Source organism: Biomphalaria glabrata, chromosome 14 (assembly GCF_947242115.1).
Source record: "Biomphalaria glabrata chromosome 14, xgBioGlab47.1, whole genome shotgun sequence".
Lineage (NCBI taxonomy): Eukaryota > Metazoa > Mollusca > Gastropoda > Planorbidae > Biomphalaria > Biomphalaria glabrata.
In genome coordinates, this window is record NC_074724.1 from 2,944,365 (window position 1) to 2,967,955 (window position 23,591).

At 38.7% G+C, this 23,591-nt stretch overlaps 1 protein-coding gene across 2 annotated transcripts in view; it reads left to right on the forward strand.

Annotated features, from left to right (window-relative positions):
- The first annotated feature begins 4,912 nt into the window (after nt 1-4,912).
- Nucleotides 4,913-23,591, forward strand: part of LOC106073590 (uncharacterized) — a 29,966-nt gene continuing 11,287 nt past the window's right edge. Inside the window, exons 1-4 of one of the 2 annotated variants that reach the window (XM_056010522.1) lie at nt 4,913-5,043; nt 5,532-5,654; nt 18,861-19,241; nt 20,792-20,974. In XM_056010522.1, the coding sequence (XP_055866497.1) occupies nt 5,624-5,654; nt 18,861-19,241; nt 20,792-20,974 (595 nt within the window). In that variant the 5' untranslated portion in view covers nt 4,913-5,043; nt 5,532-5,623. The remainder of the gene's footprint in view (nt 5,044-5,531; nt 5,655-18,860; nt 19,242-20,791; nt 20,975-23,591) is intronic. The other variant, XM_056010521.1, reaches the window with a different exon arrangement.

The following is a 23,591-nucleotide window of genomic DNA, read 5'->3' on the forward strand; positions in this document are numbered from 1 at the left end:
GACCTGTATAATCCTTGGGGATTTCAATGCCCATTAACACTATGTGGGGATCCAACAATACTGACACAAGAGGTCGTATGTTGAATAATATCTTCCTCCAACATGATTTATGCATACTTAATGATGCATCACCGACCTACTTGCACCCTGGAACTGGATCTCTCACGTGCATTGATCTCACTGTATGCGTCTACGGACTTCTGGATGACTGACTTTAAATGGTCAGTAAGCAATGATCTACGGGAAAGTGATCACTTTTCAATCATCATTGCTAACAATCTCCCCTCATTTGGACGACCTCAGTGGTGTAAGCTGAATAAAGCTGATTGGGAACACTTCCAAAAAAGATGCTCTGAGGATATCACAGACAATATTCTAAATGAACAGAACCCAGCTGATACCTTTGCTAGCACGCTACTTGGTATAGCCAGGAAAGTTGTACCCCTAACCTCGACAAATCCAAAACGGCCTAGCAAACCATGGTTTGCTTGCAAAAGTGCAATTGGCGATAGGAAAAAAACGACTGGCTGCATTTATAAAGAATCCTTCCCAGGAAAACCTAAATCTATTTAGGATAGCTAGAGCAAAGGCTAGACAAATCATACGGTCAGCCAAATGGAATTCCTGGAGAAATTTTGTCGGCAGTCTCGATGCCAAAACTTCTGCTAGAGCGGTTTGGAAGGCAGTAATGCGGATCAAAGGGAAAAAATCAAATGCGATAGGGCATTTGAAAAACGAAGGACGAACTTTTACTTCTCCCAGAGATATAGCTGACTGCCTTGCATCCTCAATAGCAGATAAATCATCCACTGCACACTACACGCCAGAGTTCCGAAAAGTCAAAATCTGGGAGGAAAGACACTCCATTGAATTCAGATCTGAAAACAATGAATATTATAACAAACCGTTCTCGCTTGAGGAACTGAGGAACTGGCTGGACAAATCACATGACACAGCGCCAGGAGAAGATGAAATCCATTATCAGTTCCTCAAGCATCTTCCCGAACCCTCATTGGCGACCCTGCTAAAAATGTATAACTGTGTGTGGCAAACTGGCGCTTTTCCAAACAGCTGGAAGAAAGCCACATTTATACCGATACCTAAACCGGGAAGAGATGGATCTGACCCAGCTAACTATCGCCCAATAAGCTGCATCTGCAAAACCATGGAAACCATGGATAAACAACAGGCTGGTCTGGTACCTTGAGAGAAATAAAATCATCTCCAACTACCAGTGAGGATTCCGGCAGGGGCGGACAAGGCTGGAAGCATTCATATGAAATGCATTCCTTTGACGAGAACATCTAGTAGCTGTATTTTTCGACATAGAAAAGGTCTATGATACAACCTGGAAACATGACATTCTACGTGATCTGGAGCTTATGGGGCTTAAGGGACACCTTCCCTGCTTTTTAAGGGAATTCCTGAAGGACCGGAAATTTCAGGTTCGAGTGGGCAACTCCGCTTCTGACACTTATGATCAGGAAATGGCTGTACCCCAGGGCAGCATTCTCTCAGTTACCCTGTTCAACATAAAAATAAACAGTATTATAAAGGCTCTGTCCCCTGGTAAAGAGTGCTCTCTGTATGTTGATGATTTTGTCATTCTTACATATGGAAAAAACATGAATACCCTAGAAAGAAAACTACAATTATGTTTAAATAAAATTCAAAATTAAGCAAACGATAATGGTTTTAAATTTTCGGACTCCAAAACAGTTAGCATGCATTTTTGTAATTTAAGGGGAATCCACCCATACCCTGAACTATTTATACACAAAAAGAAGATCCTTTTTTGTGAAAACTACACAATTTTTAGTCCTCACCCTAGATTCCAAATTTAATTTTCTCCCCCACATTAAGGAACTTAAGAAGAAATGCCAAAAGTCATTAAACATACTTAGAGTACTCAGCCATACGGACTGGAGAGCTGACAGAGAAACCTTGCTGTTGCTATATCGGAGCCTAATCCGATCCAAGCTAGACTACGGATCCATAATATATGGAGCAGCAAGGAAATACTGGAACCAATACAAAATGCTGCCCTGCGTCTCTGTCGGCGCGTTTCGTACATCACCTATTCCAAGTCTCCATGTGGAGGCTGGAGAACTCCCCATGGATATAAGAATGAAAAAGCTTGCAATGCAGTATATAGTCAAGCTAAAATCCAACCCCACGAACCCTGCTTTTGACTCCATATTCAACCCTACAGAAGTAGAAGTATACAATCGAAGGCCAAACGTCATACAGCCGTTGGGCCTCCGAATGAGAGAATCCATTCAAAAATTCTAATAAAATCTAATAAAGTTGAAGGACACCATTGAGTTGTTAGCTATTGTATTAGCTCAGTTTGGGGGCGGGGGGATTTTTTTTCTCCCCCCCCCCCGGCGAAATTTTTTTTATATGTATTTATGTGTGTGTTTGTACATAATCTTTATTACATTCTGACCCTTCATTCTTTCGGAAGACGTTTATTGTGCCCTAGGTTCTTCCATGAGTTAGTGGGAAATTTGTAGATTCCCCGTTATTACTAGCAAGGGGGTATGGGGGAGCGCTAGGAGCTCCCCCAGCGCGTGGCGAAGCCCCGCCGCCAAGCACTATTTCTGGTATTGAAAGCCAACAAAATGCATATTCTGAGGTATCTACACTGCATTTTCCTGCTATTAAAAAGTTTTATTTCAAAAACTAATGTGCTATTCTTACTTAGACCCTCCCACGCCGTTCGGAGCATTTGACGTCAAGCTGTTTCCATAAAAATCTGTCACTGGTAATGTCTGAAGCCTCTTCCCACCTGCCATGAGAACCTCCATGAATGAGTGGCATCAAGTTGTACTAGGATATCATTGCAACTCTTCTTATGCGTAATTCATTTTGTCGGAGAACATGTCCCGCAAATCTCATGCTTCGCTCTCTCACAATCTTACTAAGGGGTCGACTCCCAGTTCGGCATAGGATTGGCTTGATTTAGACTGACTCCTAAAATGTTTCTTAGCCATCTTTGTTGAGTCACATTTAGTGTTTTTCAATTTCGGCAGATCACTATTGACTGCAGTTTATTAATGGAGTCCTGCCACTGGTAAAAATCTGTAACCTCTCTTGAATACGCTCTTGGAATTAAGTGACTGTAGTTTGCTTTAGATTTTATATCGAAAAGAGAAGTTTTATCGTCAAAATCATCTGTTGGGGGTTTTCCACCTTAAAATGCTCTGTACGGGAATCTTAAACTCAAAGCCATCTGGATGGGTTTAAACTTTTTTAAAAAGCCATCTGTAGAAGTGGGGTTTAAACTCAAAACCCCCGATTGGATTGGCTACGCTCAAATAATTTTAGTGTGTAATTTGCTTTTTTTTTATATTGAAGAGGTATTTTTAGCATCAAACCCCTCTGAATGGGGGTTTAAACTCAAAACCCCTTTGACTACACTCATAACATTTTGAGTGTATAATTTGCTTTGTTTTTATTATTAAAGAGGTAGTTTTTACCTTCAAACCCCGCTGAAGTGGGGTTTAAACTTAAAACTGAGTCAAAACCTATTTAGCTACGCTCATAACATTTTGAGTGCGTAATTAGCTTTTTTTTATATTGAAGAGGGGGTTTATCGTAAATTTTAGAGGGGGTTTTAAAATCAAAATCTTCCTAAACTGTGCACTTGGAATTAGGGGATTTTCGTTTGCATTTTGTTTTGTTTTATAGAAGAGGGGAGTTAACTGCAAAAACCCCAGGTAGGGGGTTTAAAACTCAAAACCCCTGGTAGGAGGTTTTAAACTCAAAAACCCTGGTAGGGGGTTTTAAACTCAAAACCCCTTTGGTTGTGCTGGGGCAAATGATGGCTTAGTATTAAAATCTCACTTTAAATGAACAAAATCAAAGCAAAAAATCAGTCACTAAATTCCGATCCGAGGGGGGGGGGTTGAACCCCAAACCCTCCCCCCTGGCTACACCCATGATTGCCTCTGCCACCTATCGACAGTGGCAGGATTGGTGGGAGGCTGAGACCCACAAGAAACTCAGACAGGTTGTGGCGGATGTCAGGTGGCGGCCCACATCTAAGGGCCTTAGGGTCTGACAAGGCGTGGTAGCACGACAATGTCCAGACTTAGGATTGGCCTCACCTAGGCTACATCACACACTCCTTTGTGCTGAAGAGAGAGGAGCCCCCACTTTGTGAGTACTGTGACTCTCGTCTCACTGTGGAACATATCCTCATTGATTGCCCCATATACCAGGATATTATTGTAAAAATTTTTAGAGTGCACAACTTGAAAACACTGTTCGATAGTGTCGACTCTGGGAAGGTACTGGGCTTTGTCCGGGAGGTTGGGTTGTCTACGAAGATTTGATTTTTGAAATTGTGAACATATAATATTTACAAAAGATTTTTACTAAATTATTAGTTTTTACTAACTTAACTATTTTAACTGTGAATAGAGTCAATAGACCTTGCTTTTAATAATTTAACTGTGTGGAATTTAGACCTTGTGATATAAAGGGAGAGTAATCCTTGAAGGATTACGGGCACGACATGGCCTAAATTGTGCCGATGTGCCAAAACTCAAAACCCCAATCCTTGATACACAGCCGTGGTCACTGGTTGGGCATAAAGGAGTATAGACCTATATAAAGATGGGTGCCTAAATGTCCGGAAAACATTATTTCCGTTTCGTAATTATGATTATAAAATGATTATTTTATTTCATTTAGAATTATTATTTATATATTATTATGGATATTTATAATTTTTACTTGTGCATTAAGTCGTAAAAATTAGATTTTTTTTTTATTTTAATTTAAAAAAGCTTTGAAAGTTTATAATTCTATATATCTAGATCTATATCTTATGTACTTTCGCATCATTAATTGTATGGTATAGTAGACTAGTTACCATTATTAAGAGAGATGCATTTCGGGAATACGGAAATTGATAATGGACTTCCGACTAAACAAACATCAACTCTAGAGTCTATGACTATACTATATAGAATATAGATCTAGATCTACTAATTTAGACTGAGATCGAAACTCTTTGCAAAAAATATTTTACAAGTCAGTCTTTAAAAATTAAAGAAATAGATCTAGACCTTTATTAATTATAAAGAACTTGCTAGTCTACTTACTCTCTTACTAGTCCAAGTCTAGATCTAATCTAGAATCTAGATCTAATTCTAATAGTCTAATAACTTTACTTTATATGTCTACTTTATAAGTTTATACTATAACTATACTATAGTCTACTCAAGTCTACTGTAGTACTGACTACTAGGCAGTACTAGGTAAGGTAGATTAGTTATCATTAGTAGACTAGAAGAGAGGTCCAAATTAAGTTTAAATTTAAGCCAAGCCTTTGCTTTTTTTTAGCTGGCTTAGGTCTACTCTAGAATAATCAAGATAAGTAGATTCTACTTTGTAACATATTCATATAGACTATAGACTCTCTATGTCACATTTACTAATCATTTAGTATCTAGATTCTAGATCTACAATTTATTAGACCTATCTTATTATCTATACATGTATCCTATATACTTAACTAGGATATCTAGAAACTACAGCTAGTCTAGAATAATCTAGACAGACTAGACTAAGAATCTGTGTTTTTACTGCATTTCAGTCTTCATATAAAATCATGATGGGAAGCCTTATTTTATTTGAAATAGGTAAGTCAAGCAAACAATAGTCCAATAGTCTATATTTAGTATATTATGATAATTATGTAGTATGGTAGTAATAAATTAGAATCTAGAGTAAAAGATGTTTATTGGCCACGCTAAGCTAATCTCCGGCCATTTTTAAGTTTCAGAATTCATAACTCCGTAATGGTCTGACCCAACGAAAAAACTGAGGGGTGTCAATGAATTCGTCATCCTTTTGTCCATGGATATAAATAGCTATTTTATAATAAATCACTACACATAGACCTAGACCTAATTAAAATTAAATCTGATGTGAAGAGGGGTAGGGTCGGTTTTCTGATGCATAAAAGTTTGCGAATTTTTTTTTCCCTGTAAAAGTTGTTGGCCGATTTGGAGTGCGCGCCTGTCACACCTTAGCCTTTTTGGTACCAGAAAATGGTCGATTGATAATCGCTAGTCTCCTGCTCTCTCTCACCTGTTTTTTTTTTTTTTTTAGAGCTTCTCCACTCTTCTGGTATGCTTAGGAGACATGGAAAAAAAAGGGAAGGGGAGGAGGCTTCATACTCTCTTCTAATTTTGACAATCTCTTAGACCACACATAGCATAGTGCTTATATACTTATTACAAGCCCAGTGCATGTTGATGTTTCACACAAAGACAAATGCCTTTAGCGCACCTGGTCGATCAATAATTGTAGGCTTGATTTCTACATTGTTATTGCTACTGTGACTTTTTTTTCTGCTGCCTATTGTTACGAATGAACAGTGACAGGTAGAGGTCACTATGTGTGACCCCGGCGAGATGACACAGCACCGAGTGTTATCTGGAATCTATGCATGTAAACAAAGTCAGGATGGGACGTGCCTCACGTGTTGTTCCAGAGGACGAACAGATTTACGAAGGGGGGGCATTGTGACAAATGAACAGTGACAGTTAGAGATGACACTGCAGCAGGCATCCTCTGGAATCGACATGTATAAACAACAACAGGATGTGATGTTTCCTCCCATGTTGTTCCAGAGGGTACTAGCAGTGTTTTTTGCAACAATAGACAAGCGATTAGGGACTCTTTATAAACCAGAGAGTTCATGTGAAAAGAGTCAGTACAGTCGTCGATACTGTTCTCTACTGTGCGAGACAGTAGAAGAGAGTGGACTTGAGCCCCATGTTACAGTGACGAATTGTTATAGTTATAATTCAATAAAGTTATATAAAGCTGAAAGTTGAGTCGTCAAGTTCTTTGCAGTGTTTCTTTTATTTGTGTGCCTAGTACATTTAGCCAGAAAATCAGAAATACGTAACAATTGGTGTCAGAAGTGGGATGTTTTCTGGCTGAAATGTCTTCGAGGAAACTACTTAACCAGCTGTTGGTCAAAGAATTAAGGCAAGAACTTCGTGAGAGAGGTCTGCAGCTCAATGGTAACAAAGAAACACTAACAGAACGCCTAAGACAGGCCCTTATTGAGGAAGATCAAGATCCAGATGAATACATATTTGAATTAAACCCAGATATGACAGAGATCCTGTGTAACATGCAGGGCCAGATGGACTTAATGAAGGAGAGCTTCAAGAAAATAAACGCCATGAATGAACAAGTAAATGAACAGATGAGCTCTATGAACGAGAAGATTGACCAGAGAGTCAACACTGTGGAAAAAGAAATGGAAGAGATAAGGACTCATGTCCAAGAACAACTGAGTAAGGAACGGGGTACTAGAACAAAAACATTAGTGCCCGAAATCTCTGGGAAGATAAAGCCGCCTGTGTTTGATGGATCCATCTCATGGACTGTTTACAAAAGACAGTTTGAGGCAGCGGCCAAGGTTAATAACTGGAACACTGAAGAAGAGAAAGCGACTGCTCTGGTGTTAGCTTTAAGAGGGAAGGCAGCAGAACTGCTTCAGTCAATAACAAATCAACAAGATTACGCTGCCATTGTTAAGGCTATGGAGCTTCGTTACGGAGACGAACATTTACAAGAAGTTTATAGAGTTCAGTTGAAAACCCGACAACAACGCTCCGGTGAAACCTTGCAAGAGCTAGAGGCGGACATAGAACGTCTTGCTCATTTGGCATATCCAACAGCAGCACAAGACTTTCTGGACGTCATTATCACTGATGCATTCATTGATGCTATTCGAGATCCAGAACTGAAGAAGGCAATAAGAATCAGTGGTAAGCGCAAATCCAGCGAAGCTCTGGTCTACGCCCTCTCCTATGAAGCCGCCAAAGACGCCTCTAAGAATATCCATCATGGGCGTATGCTGGAAGTCCAAGAAGAAGATCTTACACAACTTCTCAGAAGGGTAACTGAAGTACTAGAAGAACGCAGACCAAATAAGAAGCAAGAAGGACAGAATAGAACCAGTGTACGTTGTTGGAATTGTGGAGAACCTGGCCATCTACAAAGGAACTGCACGAGAAGATTTCCCCGACAAACAGAGTATCAGCACAGACCGGAGACAGATGCAAGGTCAGGTGCTCATGTCTACCAGGGAAACTAACTTTCGCCGGTTTTATGGGGCAAAAATCGGCGATCAAGAACATGACAGCCCCTGCAACTATAATTCCAGTCGCTGTGTTAGGGAAGAATAAAAGTCTGTACATCAATGGTAGAATTGGATCTCGAAATTACCGTTTTCTTCTAGATACTGGTGCCTCACGTTCAGTCATTCGTCCAGACATTGTCAAAAAGAACGAAATCAAGAGAGTGAACTCTTACTCCTTGAAGACGGCCAGTGGAGAGATGATGCCTATACATGGACTGACAAATATAAACTTTGAGCTCGGGCATCAGTCATTTATACATGAATTTCTGATCGCTAACATTACGGATGACTGTATTATTGGGCTCGATTTTATGCAGAAATGTGAATTCTCTCTGAACATCGGAGGTGGTACTTTGAAATGTGGTGATGTTGAGATTCCCTTGCTCGGGGATGAAGATGAAGAGAATGGTCAAATAAGAAGAATCCTTTTAACAGAAGATACAAGTTTGCCAGCTCAGTCTGAAGCAATTATCTGGGGAAAGTTAGAGCATGGTCAAACTGCAACGATGACGGCGATAGTGGAAGGCATTGAAAATGACAACAGCGGAATGGCAGTAGGAAAAACATTGGTCATTGTCGGAAAAGATCAAAAGGTGCCTGTCAGAATCATGAACCTCGGCCTACAGGAGAGACATCTAGAGAAAGACAGCCCCATCGCAATATGTAATACTCTTGACCTGATCATAAACTGTAATAATGATATCACGATCGTTAATTCCACCAAACCTTTCAATCCACAAATTACCAAGCTCCTGACAGAAATGAAAGTGAATTTATCAGATGAGCAGTACAGCAAAGCGGAACAGTTGATCATGGAGTTTGAAGATATTCTGCCATCTGATGAAACAGACTGCGGACGGACAAACATGGTACAACATCGAATAGACACTGGAAACACCAGACCGATTCGACAGCCACCACGTCGCTTGCCGCTAGCAAAGCAACAAGAAGCTATGGACATGATAGAGGGCATGACGCAGCAAGGAATCATTGAGCCCTCAAATAGTCCTTGGTGTTCGCCTATTGTCTTAGTAAAGAAGAAGGATGGATCTATGCGATTTTGTGTAGATTACAGAGCTCTGAATGAAGTCACACATAAAGATAGTTATCCACTTCCTAGAATCGACGATACTTTGGACAGGCTTGCAGGGTCCCAGGTATTTTCTACTCTCGACCTAAAGAGTGGGTATTGGCAAGTTGAAATGCATCCCAATGATAGAGAGAAAACCGCCTTCTCTGCTGGCAATGGCCTCTGGCAATTTACTGTGATGCCATTCGGTCTCTGCAACGCACCAGCCACCTTTGAACGATTGATGGAGAGGGTTTTACGAGGACTTCATTGGACTACATGCCTTGTTTACCTTGATGACATTATTGTCATTGGCAAAACGTTTGAAGAGCACCTTGCAAATCTGAAGGAAGTATTTCAACGGATAAGAAGTGTGGGAATGAGACTCAGCCCAAAGAAGTGTTCCTTATTCAGGAAAAACGTTAAGTACCTTGGTCACATTGTGTCAAATGACGGAGTCAGCACTGACCCTGACAAAGTTGAGGCAGTGAAACGATGGCCTACGCCAAGTAATATCCATGAGCTGAGAAGTTTCTTGGGACTCTGTACATACTACCGACGTTTCGTGCCAAATTTCTCAAACATCTGTAAGGTCCTTCATCAACTGACAGAGCAAAAGAGGCCATTTATTTGGACATCTGAATGTCAAGAAGCTTTCGAGAGGCTGAAAAACACACTATCCTCATCACCAGTATTGGCCTACCCCATTCCAGGGAAGACATTCATACTCGACACAGATGCAAGCAACACTGGAATAGGCGCAGTCTTGTCCCAAAAGGTGGATGAAACTGAACGAGTCATCGCATACTTCAGTCGAAGCCTATCGAGAGCTGAAAGGAACTACTGTGTGACGAGACGTGAATTGCTGGCTGTTGTGGATGCAATAAAACATTTCCACAAGTACCTATACGGGCAGAAATTTATCTTAAGGTCAGATCACGCAGCTCTGCAATGGTTGCTTTCGTTTAAGAGCCCTGAAGGTCAGGTGGCAAGGTGGATCGAACGTCTTCAAACCTATGAATTTGAAACTAAGCACCGAAAAGGGCAAATTCACCAGAATGCTGATGCACTGTCTCGACGACCCTGCAAAGCAGAATGTAAGCACTGCAAGAAGGCTGAAGAAAAGGAGGTAGCTGTCAATTGTCTTCGGCTCGGAGTAGATGTTTCCGGACCCTGGTGTGATAAAAGGATTCGAGAGGACCAAATGCAAGATGAAGATCTGGCTCCCATTCTTCTATGGAAAGAAGATGGACAACGGCCAGATTGGAAAGACATCTCTGAGAAGGGGGTAGCCACCAAGGCGTACTGGGCTCAGTGGGACTCGCTGACGTTGGTCAATGGTGTCATCAAAAGAGTTTGGGAATCTGCTGATGGAACATCCAATCGCCTTCAGCTGATGTTACCGAAGGTGAGAGTTGCTGAAGTACTGAAAGAGATGCATAATGGCGCTAGCGGATCTCATCTTGGTGTCAATAAGACTCTGGAAAAGGTTCGTCAGCGGTTCTACTGGTTCAGATATAGAGAGGATGTAGAGGAATGGTGTCGAAGGTGCGACATATGTGCGGCAGCAAAAGGCCCTCGACGCAAAACTAGGGGTCTTTTGCAACAGTATAATGTTGGTGTTCCATTCGAGAGGATCGCAATAGATGTAGCAGGCCCATTTCCTGAAACCAAGAAAGGAAACAAATACATCTTGGTAGTCATGGACTATTTCAGCAAATGGCCAGAAGCTTATGCCATACCAAATCAAGAAGCTATCACAGTGGCCGAAACACTCGTGGATAACTGGATCAGTCGCTTTGGTGTACCTAATGAGTTGCACTCTGACCAGGGCAGGAACTTCGAGTCCAAAGTTTTCCAGGAGATGTGCAAGACACTTGGCATCGAAAAGACTCACACGACAGCTCTCCACCCGCAATCTGATGGAATGGTGGAGCGATTCAACAGAACCCTAGAACAACATCTGTCTAAGGTTACTGATGACCGACAAGACGACTGGGACACCCATATCCCCATGTTCCTCATGTCATACAGAGGATCCGTTCATAGCACCACAGGATATACCCCAGCGAAGATGTTATTTGGTCGTGAGCTTCGTCTACCATGTGACCTGTTATTTGGGATTCCGAGAGATACACCAGTGTCTTCAACTGAATATGTCACCAATCTCCGAAGACGATTGGAGAATGCTCATGTATTGGCCCGCAGAAACATCAAGACCAACAGTGACCTGATGAAAACGAGGTATGACAAACGGGCCAATACGTCGGGGTTCCATGAGAATGATCTAGTGTGGCTCTATAACCCACAGAGACGAAAAGGCAGATCCCCGAAACTCCAAAGAGACTGGGAAGGTCCATACCGTGTCGTAAAAAGAATAAACGACGTGGTCTACCGGATACAGAAAAGTCCACGGTCCAAGCTGAAGGTTGTCCACGTTGACCGACTCCATCAGTACCGTGGTGAAATAGAATCTGTTCGGGACGAACAGATCTAAGAAGGGGGCAGTGTTACGAATGAACAGTGACAGGTAGAGGTCACTATGTGTGACCCCGGCGAGATGACACAGCACCGAGTGTTATCTGGAATCTATGCATGTAAACAAAGTCAGGATGGGACGTGCCTCACGTGTTGTTCCAGAGGACGAACAGATTTACGAAGGGGGGGCATTGTGACAAATGAACAGTGACAGTTAGAGATGACACTGCAGCAGGCATCCTCTGGAATCGACATGTATAAACAACAACAGGATGTGATGTTTCCTCCCATGTTGTTCCAGAGGGTACTAGCAGTGTTTTTTGCAACAATAGACAAGCGATTAGGGACTCTTTATAAACCAGAGAGTTCATGTGAAAAGAGTCAGTACAGTCGTCGATACTGTTCTCTACTGTGCGAGACAGTAGAAGAGAGTGGACTTGAGCCCCATGTTACAGTGACGAATTGTTATAGTTATAATTCAATAAAGTTATATAAAGCTGAAAGTTGAGTCGTCAAGTTCTTTGCAGTGTTTCTTTTATTTGTGTGCCTAGTACATTTAGCCAGAAAATCAGAAATACGTAACACTATTAATGCAAATCTACCATTGCATGACTTTGTGCAATCAAGAATCATAACATTTGTACATATTTGTTGCCTATTAAATAAATGGTTTTAAAAAAATGGTTATGCTTTTTGCATACACCTCATATTACCTTTTTTTTTAATAATTTATATGTTTTGAATTTTGTTTTAGTGAAATATACATATAAACCCACACAAGAACACATAATAGATAAATTAAAGATACGTTTTGTACTATATTTTTTTGAATAACATCAAATTGTATAAAAAAAAAACAATAAATTTTTTCATTTCCCCTTCTTTACTGTGTCAAGTTTTTTGCCTTTGATGTCTCGCATCATTTGACGATATGTTTTCTTATTCAGAATTTATGGTAAAACTTTTTGGCCACCCCTATTTACATGTTTAAGTGGGAAGGAGAGTCTGGGTTGTGAAATGTATATATGTATGTTTCTATGTCTATTTAGAAGATATATGAGTTTTAAGTGGCCAATGCATCTAGGGGCTTATAAATCGTGTTAACACCAGACTCTATATCCTTCTTCCCCTTGGGGAAAAAATTACTTTCTCTCAATGATAAAGGGAGCTGTACATGTCGGAAGTGTGACAAAATAGTGCATGCGCAATATTTATGAGAATGTTGGGTTGGGTAGTATTATTCAAATAAAGATTTAATAATAATACAGTGAGGTGTCCGATATGCCAGACGCAACCCGGGTGGTCGACAAACATCATTTACTCTATATATAACAAGATGATTTACATGACTAGTATTACTATTAGTCAGCGGTGTCACTAGGGTTAATGTCACCCGGTGCGGTCAGGTCAGAGTGTCACCCCACCCTTTTTTTTGTTTTTTGTTTGTTGTGCTCTAATACATATAATTTATAATTACCTACTAGACGTTATTCGATTGTTCAACAACTATAAAATGAGTTTCTAAAAAGTTTTAAAATTCAGTTGTTTATAAATATTACAACTTATCAACTGTTCACTAGGTTTGCATAGTCATGTGAAACTCTGCACTCATCCTTAATTTTTGGAATCAAAGACATTGCCATTAATGTAAAGTTCAATTTTGCAACAATGCAACCATTTATAAGTAAATTACAGTTGTTTTTTTCTGCATTTAAAACTTGATAATGTATCATTAACTTTATTGAAGTTAATGTCAATAATAATTTCACTTTTAATAAAATTCCCTTTTGTGAAAGTGTCGTTTGTTCCTATGTATCAAAAAGTTTTTAATTTTAATGTTTTAAATCCTTTTTCACATGTGACGCCATAGATAAGCAGATGGTAAGAAACAGTTGAAGGCTATTCCCAATTAAAGGGCTGCTAAAAAAATCATAACTTCATTTCTACTTTAAATAGAAAAATAATTTGGAGTTTACAAATGGAAAATCAAGCCTTATTTAATAACATCACTTTTTATTATCAATTACAAAACAATATGAGGACAGTAGTTTTGTGTTCTAGTCTGTCCATATGTCCTGTTATGATCTTGAAAGTCCAGCATAATATTTTAGATCTTTCAAAGTTGTGATGCAACGGCTACCTTTTTCTTTTCTGAAAGCAAAAATTACAATTTTTAAATCAACAATGCAAGCAGTTTTTTGCTTAAAAATTGCCATTTGAAATTGTCTAGTAGTGTTGTGCATCACACTTGGAACACTAAGGCCAGCAAAAGCAAACAAAGCTCCCTTTCACCAGCCTGAATTGGGCGGCGAGTTTCTCCTTCCAGCCACCCTGTCCAACGTTGGGTGGGACTCGGGGTTTAACATTCACTTCCAGTGGACACAGACACTCCGGGCTTGCGGACTAGAGACGAAAGGCTGCACTACTAGGGCCCGGTCATATTCGTATACTATACCTGGCTAACCATGCGGGACACGCCATTTATGTAACGGCACCTGGACGTTGACAGATCGCTGCAGGAACTCTTTTTCATCCCCGCAGGAGTCTTGTTTTGCTACCCATTTGACCGTTTCCACCAGGGAAGATAATTCACACCTAACCTGAAAACTCTCTGAATTTTAGTCAATTTTATAATCTTGATACTTCTAATGTCTAGATTACCCTATAAATATGCTAGATTCTAGATTTACGCTAAATCTAGTTAAAATAATTTGCACACAGACGTTTAAAGTCTGCGAATTTTAGTGACTTAGATCTATAGTCTAGATTTACTGTAGATTCAGTAAAGATAATTTGCACAGAAAAGTACAAATCTTTAAATATTTGCAACTAAATTAAAATTTTTATGACTTAATTTAAGTAAAAATGCAAATAAAATTATATAAATATCTATAATAATATGCATACAGATTTTTTTAAAAATAAAATAATCAAATTATAATTTAAATTTTAAAATATCATAATTACAAACCGAAAATATACTTTTCCAGACATTTATTAATTATAATATCACTATTGAACACATTTAGTACATATCTTTATAGATCTATTTTTTTGAAGTAACGTCTGTAATATATAAGATAAGATCTGTAGGGTCTAGTAGTCAATATACAGTCTATATCTATGTACATTATTTCTTCTAATCTTCATAACTTATAACAATAGAAGATAAAGAAACATCTACAAATAATAAAGTACTTAACAACTATATATACATGTTAATGAGACATCAATCTGTAGAGGTACACAGTGACCTTGCAAAAGAACTATTAAAAGAACTAATAAAAAATCCCTTGGATCTTATTAAAAAGTCTGTTGCAAACCCCTATTTTCAATGAAGCAAGACTTTTTAAATAAAACTATAGATAGCGAAGATCCTGTTTAGAATTCATTAATTTTGTTCTCTTGTAAAGATGAGGAGCTTGAAAAAATTTAGTAACTGCTTATTTGGTGATGTGCACAAATTATGACCAATAGCCAACAGAGTTTTATAAGGGACATCTGATTTGAAGGTGAGAAACTGACAAGTGTCAGTAGTTTTAAATACCTCAGATATACCTCAGAGCTATTCTCTTCTCATATGAAGGAACCAAACCTGAACTACTGGCCCTAATTATAATTGCACAGTCCACAGCAGCACTCGCAAAAGTCAATATGAAAAGACAAAGGCAAAGTCCTAAACTCTAAAATCAGACTGATGTGCTCCCTTGTCATGACCACGTTCTTGTATGCTTGCGTATGGTGGACGCTGACTGCAGAACTAAAGAGCAGGACCCTAGCAATGGAATTGAAATACTACATAGGTATCACATACAAAAACCTCATCACAAATGAAGAGATACGAGACAGGGTTAGACCTCATAACTACTGTTTAAAAAAAATGCAAACTAAAACTCCTTAGCCATATCTCAAGGTCTTCAGGGCTCGCTAAGACCTTCTTTCAGGGAAAAATATCTCTGTCTAGGCTCTCCGTCATTTCTTGAATGCATTTATTTGTAGCCCCGAGTAGTGCAACATCATCAGTAAAGTCCAAGTCCGTCAATCGGAGTTGTTCACGCCATGGAATACCAAAGGCAGTCTGGTTCATTGCTCTCCTCATTATGTAGTCGATGGCTAGGAGGAAAAGGAAGAGAGATAAGATGCACCCCTGTCTCACACCTGTCTCGATTGTAAAAAACTCTGTTGTTCCCTCTTCTGTTTTAATGCAGCAACTAGACTGACTGTAAAGGTGTCGTAGGATCTGGACGAATTTTTCTGGGATGCTGTATTCTCTAACTATTTTCCATAGTGATTCTCGGTGGACACTATCAAACGCTTTTTTGAAGTCCACGAAACTGATCGATAGCCGTTGTTGGTACTCAAGACTTTGTTCTATGATATTTATAGACTTTGTTCTATTATATTTATTAAATATAATCAGCGAAGGTTAAATTAAAAAGAAATTTAAATGTAAACAGGTCAAGGATGGGTATTGAGATGTCATGGTTCTTTATTCTAAGAAAAGATATAAAAGGAGGGTACTAGGGAGTGAGCTAGAAAGTTTAGACTTAGAAGTCACTAGTTTTATAGTAAATAGTGTTACGAATGAACAGTGACAGGTAGAGGTCACTATGTGTGACCCCGGCGAGATGACACAGCACCGAGTGTTCTCCGGAATCTATGTGTGTAAACAAAGACAGGATGTGACGTGCCGTCATGTGTTGTTCCAGAGGACGAACAGATCTACGAAGGGGGCAGTGTTACAAATGAACAGTGACAGTTAAAGGTCACACATAGTCACCTCAGCGAGATGACACTGCAGCAGGTGTTCTCTGGAATCGACATGTATAAACAGCGACAGGATGTGATGTTTCCTCCCATGTTGTTCCAGAGGATACTAACAGTGTTTTTGCAACAATAGACAAGCGATTAGGGACTCTATATAAACCAGAGAGTTGATGTGAAAAGAGTCAGTACAGTCGTCGATACTGTTGTCTACTGTGCGAGCCAGTACTGTGCGTTACAGTCGATACAGTCGATGTAAGACGTATACGCTACATGTTACAGTGACGAATTGTTATAGTTATTATTCAATAAAGTTATATAAAGCTGAAAGTTGAGTCGTCAAGTTCTTGCAGTGTTTTTATTTGTGTGCCTACTAGTACATTTAGCCAGAAGATCAGAAATACGTAACAATAGTTACTCATTTTATTGATCATTGTTACTGTATCATGTATCTGCTTTATATATCTTTGTACATACATTTATTGTTTCAAGTTTGAGTTTAAAGTAATTAAATCTCTAGAAAAACATATCAGCACTTTGTTACTTCATTGATTATTAAAGTGTTTGAACTATAATTACGGCACCTCCAAACCTGCATATGTCACAAGTTTATATCATCAAGATCATCAAATCAAACAAACATAATAAACAAGTGACACCAGGAAATAGAAGAAGAGGCAGACTGAAAAAATGATGGGAACATATCATAAAAGAATGGAGAGAAATTCTATTCAAGGCAAAAGACTGGAATGGAGAAAAATAGCCAACAGATCTTGTGTTGTGCCCCAGACTAATGGTGAAGGTGAATTTATCTAGAATCGCTATATAATATTTTTCTTAATCCAAATAATTTAAATGAAATAAAGATCTAGATATATTTGTGGAAAAAAATTATGATAATGCCGTTAGATTTGTGTGTGTGTAGTCAGCAATTGCAAATCACCCAGGCCAGCGCTTGAGGAGTGGTCAACTGTGATGAGTGGCGATGGTAAACCGCAATGATGGGCAAAAAAGTTTAAAGAAACATTTAAAGTGAACAGTACTCATACCAGTCATTTCGTATGTATGTAAGTGATCAACCAGTGATGTTCCTTTGGTTTCTGGAAGGCCAGCAGCGATCCTATATAAAGAGCATAGGTGTCATAGTCAGGACGACTGGTTTAGTGTTGTTCTGTATGACAGTTTGGTGCTGAGTAAAGTCAAGATACTTCGCAAGTATGAGTCGACATCTTGATGATCAATTCCTCTACAACAAGCCCAGTGTGTGAAGTCATTCCTGAACAGTTTAACCCAGTGCAAGTCTGAGACTAGGCAGATCGGGCTGAGTTTGATACAGCAGTACTGAGTTAATATGACAGTGCAGTTGTTAACGGTGAAACATTTATACTGTCAGTGTTACGTTTTGCCAATTGTACAGTATTGGCTGTGATTCATTGAACATTAAACTGTTATGTTATTTTGGAGCTCTTGAGTTGACAAGTTCTTTGAGTTTGTGGTGTCGTGTGTTGAAGTTTACTGAGAGCCTGGATAGTCAGATTCTTAAGAGGCATATATTAAAAAGTCACATTTCCAAACATTCTTAAGTCTAGTTAACACTATTTTTTAAGTTTGAATTTTATAGCTCTGTAAAAAAGCTGAAAGTATTTATAAAATCCATTTGTCTAATAGATATGATATTAATCTATTCATATGCATAGTAAAAACAAATCTGATGTCAAAGTAGGGTTGAAGGGTTTGTGTTTTTATTATGTTTAGCACTATTGAAACTACATTAGATTCTAGGTCTAGGTGTACCTGGGTTAAGCTGTAATAACAAAACATTAAATAACTCGGTCAAGACGAACATGAACTTGATAGCATATATGACACACTGGCCTCGGTTCTCATCTAAAAACTAACACACTTCCAGTCATTTGTGCATACTGACATATATAATATATAAATAAGTAAAAATAGATTATACACATGTTCATTTGTGCCAGTTGGTATCTGCAAGACTGGTTTTAAAGGCACACAGTTGTGTTTTTGATTGTCATAAAAAAGTTTTTACCTGTCTAAAGGGACCTATGCATTTACCACTTTTTTTTTTAAGGGTATGACTTATTTCCATAAAATGATAATAAGAACTTTACCTGGAGCTTACTGTTGAAAGGTGTTTCTAGCAAAACTCGAGTCAATATCAGTTTCAAATATTTATTCAATGTGATTGCTTGGAAAGATAGTAATGCATTATCTTAGTTTTGTTTTTAAGTCTGTTTTTAATATTGTACACACATTTGTATATTATATATCATATACAGTATTTTTTTAATTAATGTATATTTCCTAGCAATATTAACACATTTTCACTATATTTTTGTTCTTTTCCAGTTGTCATGATGACTTTGTATGATGTCACTGCCCTAGATGTAAAATCAACATTGACTTATCCAAGTGACAATATTAAAGGAAAAAGTGCAGTTCTCAACTGTGCCTGGACTACTAGTGGCAGTGAAGAAGCTGGTGTTGTAAATATCAAGAAAAATGACACAAACTATTTTACATGCACTGTTTATAGAACTAACTCATACTCATGTGTCAAAAGTGTTCCAACGTCTCCTGACAGATTCACAACTGTAAATGGAGTGGGAAATATTTCAATGACTATAGGCAACTTGGAATGTTTAGATGAAGCAACATATAGCTGTCAGGTTATTCTGTTTACTCCAACTGGTCAATTCCAACAAGCAGACACAGTTTTAAGAATAAAAAGTAAGCCTTTTTTTTTCTCATTCTTATTTTCATATCTGATAAATTAATTAATTTTAATTAAAATAAATCTTTATTTTAGATTTTTTAATAAACAAGTTGATCCTTTAGCTTACTACTAGATCCAAGTTAAGACTATATTATAGAAAAACAACTATATTTTTAGTTTTACTTTTAAGTCTTTATTCATTGACAACAGTGGCTTGAACATTTCTTAGATTCTAGATCTATTAAGTTTTGAGTCATTGATTAACATTTATGACTAGATTGACCCAGGGACACGCATAGGATGTAATCATCTTCTTTTTTTGAAGTAACATCTGTATAAGATTTAAGATAGTATAAAATTTACTAGTTTCAATAGCTAAGAATTGCTTTTTGTTTTTAAATCTCTACCAATATATGAATGTTCAATATGTGCGTGTATGCCTATAAAGATACAACATGTAGGTCATAGGTGACAATGTCATTGCTTGCATTTTTTGTTTGGCCAAGACTATAATGTTCTGAAAGATAACTTCTTGGTTTTAGACATGACCATACAAAATTCTTTTGATAATTTAATTCACCTTCAAATGTGTATTTTTAAAACGTTTTAGAACTACACTACATTTGCTTTAATTATAGGCCTAAATGTCTTCATATGGAAATTAAATTTAGGTCAACATTACAGTTGTATTTATAGATATACATTTTTAACCCAAAGTGTTTAGTTGTCAACTTCAATAGCATTTTAAATATTCTTTTGATTCTAAATCTATATAGTTTAAAAGAAACAAAAAATTTCATTTGTAAAATTTTATCTCTAGTAGAATAGAGAAAGACAGTTGACAGATCTTGTGTGGTGCCCCAACCGTCCAACAGACTAAGGGAAGGCGAAGGTGAAGACATGTTAACATTCACTTTTACCTTCACCTATTCCTTAGTCTCGACTGTTAAACTATTGGGCCAGGGCAATCAACTTTCTCCATTCCTCTCTGTCCTAAGCCTTGGATAGAATTTCATTCAATGACAGGCCCATCCATTCTTTGATATCTTTCCATTGCTTTCTGTCTTCCTTTTCTTCTTCTTCCTCGTACTGTTCCCTGAAGGAAGGTCTTGGAGTAGCTTAAGAACCTTATGATGTTGCCATAGAGTTTAAGTTTATGTTTTTTGACAGTGGTTAACAGGTCAAATGATGTTAATATTACAAAGGCTTAAACTTACATTTTTATTCCATCAAATATGATGCAGTTGTGTTGTATTGTTGTTGTTTTTTTCTATACAACACATTTTAAACTGTGGATTCAAATTTTTTTTTTTATTTCATAGCAAACCCAACCTTTCTGTTACTTAACATGAATCATTGCATTGACACTTTGAGACAATGATTTACAGGCTCAAAACCATCTTTTAAAAATATGAATGAGTTTTTACATTAATTAAATGGTGAAACAAAGAGATATCTAGCAACACATTATATTTTGATAAAAAAGTCATTCTTGGAATATTTTATACTGGTTTAATTTCAATATAAAAATTTAATCTTTTGTTGTTGTTATTTTTTTATTCAGTTCCTCCATCAAGTCCAGCATTAACCATTGACCAGACTGAAGTTATAGAAAACTCAAACATTAATGTTTCATGCACTGCTACTCTGGGCTATCCAAATGTGGGACAGATTGTTTGGAAAACTTACCAGAATGGAATACTATTTACTCCGTCACCTTCAGACATTATTATTAGCAGCACTAATGGTTAGATAATATCTTTAAATAATATACATATTTAGGTAAATTTTGATTTAGATCGTTTATGAATATTGGGAAAAGTGTTGGGGAGAGGACTCCTCTCTGGGGGACCCCATTTTTTTATACCCACTGTGTGACTTCTTTGTCCTTACATGCAAACTAAAGCATTTCAATTATTTAGATATTCTTTTATCCAGTTGTACATTCTGTGGGATATGTGATGGTGAAAAAGAATGACTCTTTAAACCTACTGTGGCACTATTTTGTTTGCGATGTATGTGGTTGAGAATGCTTCTTTAGAACAGGCTAAATATATATATGGCTCCTTTTGTCTCGAAAGGCAATGGATGCGCCCAAATGAGTCACTGGTTTTGGCTTAATCTTGAGACGGGGCAGAATCTGGTGTGGCCAATCAAGCCAATTCTAGAACGGCAGACTTTACCACAATTCGTACATGTGTATGCCTCTGATTTAGGGCTAGCAGACAGGGCAGCTTTCTTTTTATCCCTCTTGATTAAAGCCGCTTCAATTCTTTTATTCTCAGCAAGGGTTGTCCCAGCACGCACAGTCTGTCTCCATGCACTCCGGTCTTTGGCTATGTTTTCCCACATACTTTCGCTGATGCCTGAGGCTCTCATGTCTCGCTTGCAGACATCTCTATATGTTAGTCTTGGGCGGCCCTTGGGTCTGACTCCTTCCACAAGCTCAGCATATAAGATATCTTTCGGGATTCTACCATCTGGCATGCGGGTGACATGTCCGAGCCAGCGTAATCTTCTTTGTGTCAGGAGAGCATACATGCTGTTCATATTGGCCAATCTTAAAACTTCCTGATTGGAGACATGGTCCATCCAAGAGATGCCCATTATGCGTCTCAGGCAGCGCAAGTGGAAACTATTCAATCTGTGCTCTTGGTACATGTATGTTGACCAGCTTTCACTGCCATAAAGGAGAGTGCTCACAACACAGGCGTTGTAGACTAGGATTTTGGTCGCTGTGGTCAATTTACCATTTTCCCAGACGCGCTTGGAGAGTTTTGCCAATGCTGTGGTAGCTTTTCCTATCCTTTTTGTCAGCTCGATGTCTAAGTCTAGGTTACTGACAATTGTTGAACCCAAGTAGGTAAATTCCTGCACCACTGAAAGGGTGTGGTTCCCAATTTGTATTATAGGTATTTCTGCGATGTCTTGTGCCAGGATTTCGGTCTTGGAGAGACTTATAGTAAGGCTAAACTCTTGACAAGCAGCTGCTAAGGCGTTCACTAGCTTCTGTAGACCTCCTTGTGAGTGAGATACGAGTGCCGCGTCATCGGCAAACAGCAGCTCCCTTATCAAGATACGACGCCTTTTCGTTTTGGCTTTAAGACGTGCCAGGTTAAGAGCCTTCCATCGGATCTGCTATGGATTTATATTCCGTCTTCCAGGGATTTAAAAGCACTGGATAGTACGACTGAGAAGAAAATGCCAAATAGTGTAGGGGCCAGTACACATCCTTGTTTTACACCGCTCTTAATGGAGAATGGCCTGGAGGAAGAATTTTCAAACTGAACGGTGCCCTGCATATTTTCGTGAAAAGCTGACACTAGTTTTCTTAACTTATTTGGGCAGCCGATTCTCTCTAGTACAGCAAACAGACCGCTTCTGCTAACAAGGTCAAAGGCCTTGGTCAAATCAATAAATGCTATGAAGAGGGGCTGCTTTTGTTCTCTGCTCTTCTCCTGTAGCTGCCGAAGAGAGAAAATCATATCTGTTGTAGATCTACCTGCCCTAAAGCCACACTGCGACTCTGGATAAACACGATCTGCCAGGATCTGTAATCGCTTTAGTAATACTCTAGCAAAAGCCTTTCCGACTATGCTAAGCAGTGAGATGCCTCTGTAATTGTTACAATCAGAGCGGTCGCCTTTATTTTTATAAATCTTAACAATGTTGGAGTCTTTCAATTCCTGGGGGACCATTCCTTGTTCCCAGCACAAGCTTAGCAGTTCATGGAGTGGTTTGATTAGGGCATGTTTTCCAGCCTGAATTACTTCAGCAGGAATGCCATCTCCTCCGGGTGTTTTCCCATGTGCAAGCATGTCAATGGCAATGCTCAGCTCCTTTACTGAGGGCGTTTCGTCTAATTCCGTCAAAACTGAAAGTGATGGGAAGTTGGAAACAGCATTTGGTGAGATGGCGTTTTCAATCTGGTAGAGTTCTGCATAGTGTTCTACCCATCGTTCCATTTGCAGCGCACGATCGCTGATGATTGAGCCATCTTTTGACTTGAGCGGAGCACACTTGCTGGTGTGAGGTCCAAAGGCTTTTCTCATGCCCTCATATAGTCCTCTTAAGTTACCACAGTCGGCACAAGATTGAATATCTTCGCATAGCTCCTGCCAGTATTTGTTAGCACATTGTCTCGCTACTCTTTGGGCATTGTTACGTGCAGCTCTGAGCCTTTTTAAGTTGCTTGGGGTGGGATCCTTCTTGTAGATTAACATGGCTGCTCTCTTGTTTGTAGTGGCAGTTTCCATTTCTGGTAGACTAGCTTCAAACTAGTCTTCGCTTTTCTTGGTTTTGTTTCCAAAGACCAGTGATGATGTTTGGTAGATTGTATCACGCATAAACGTCCAGCTTTTTTC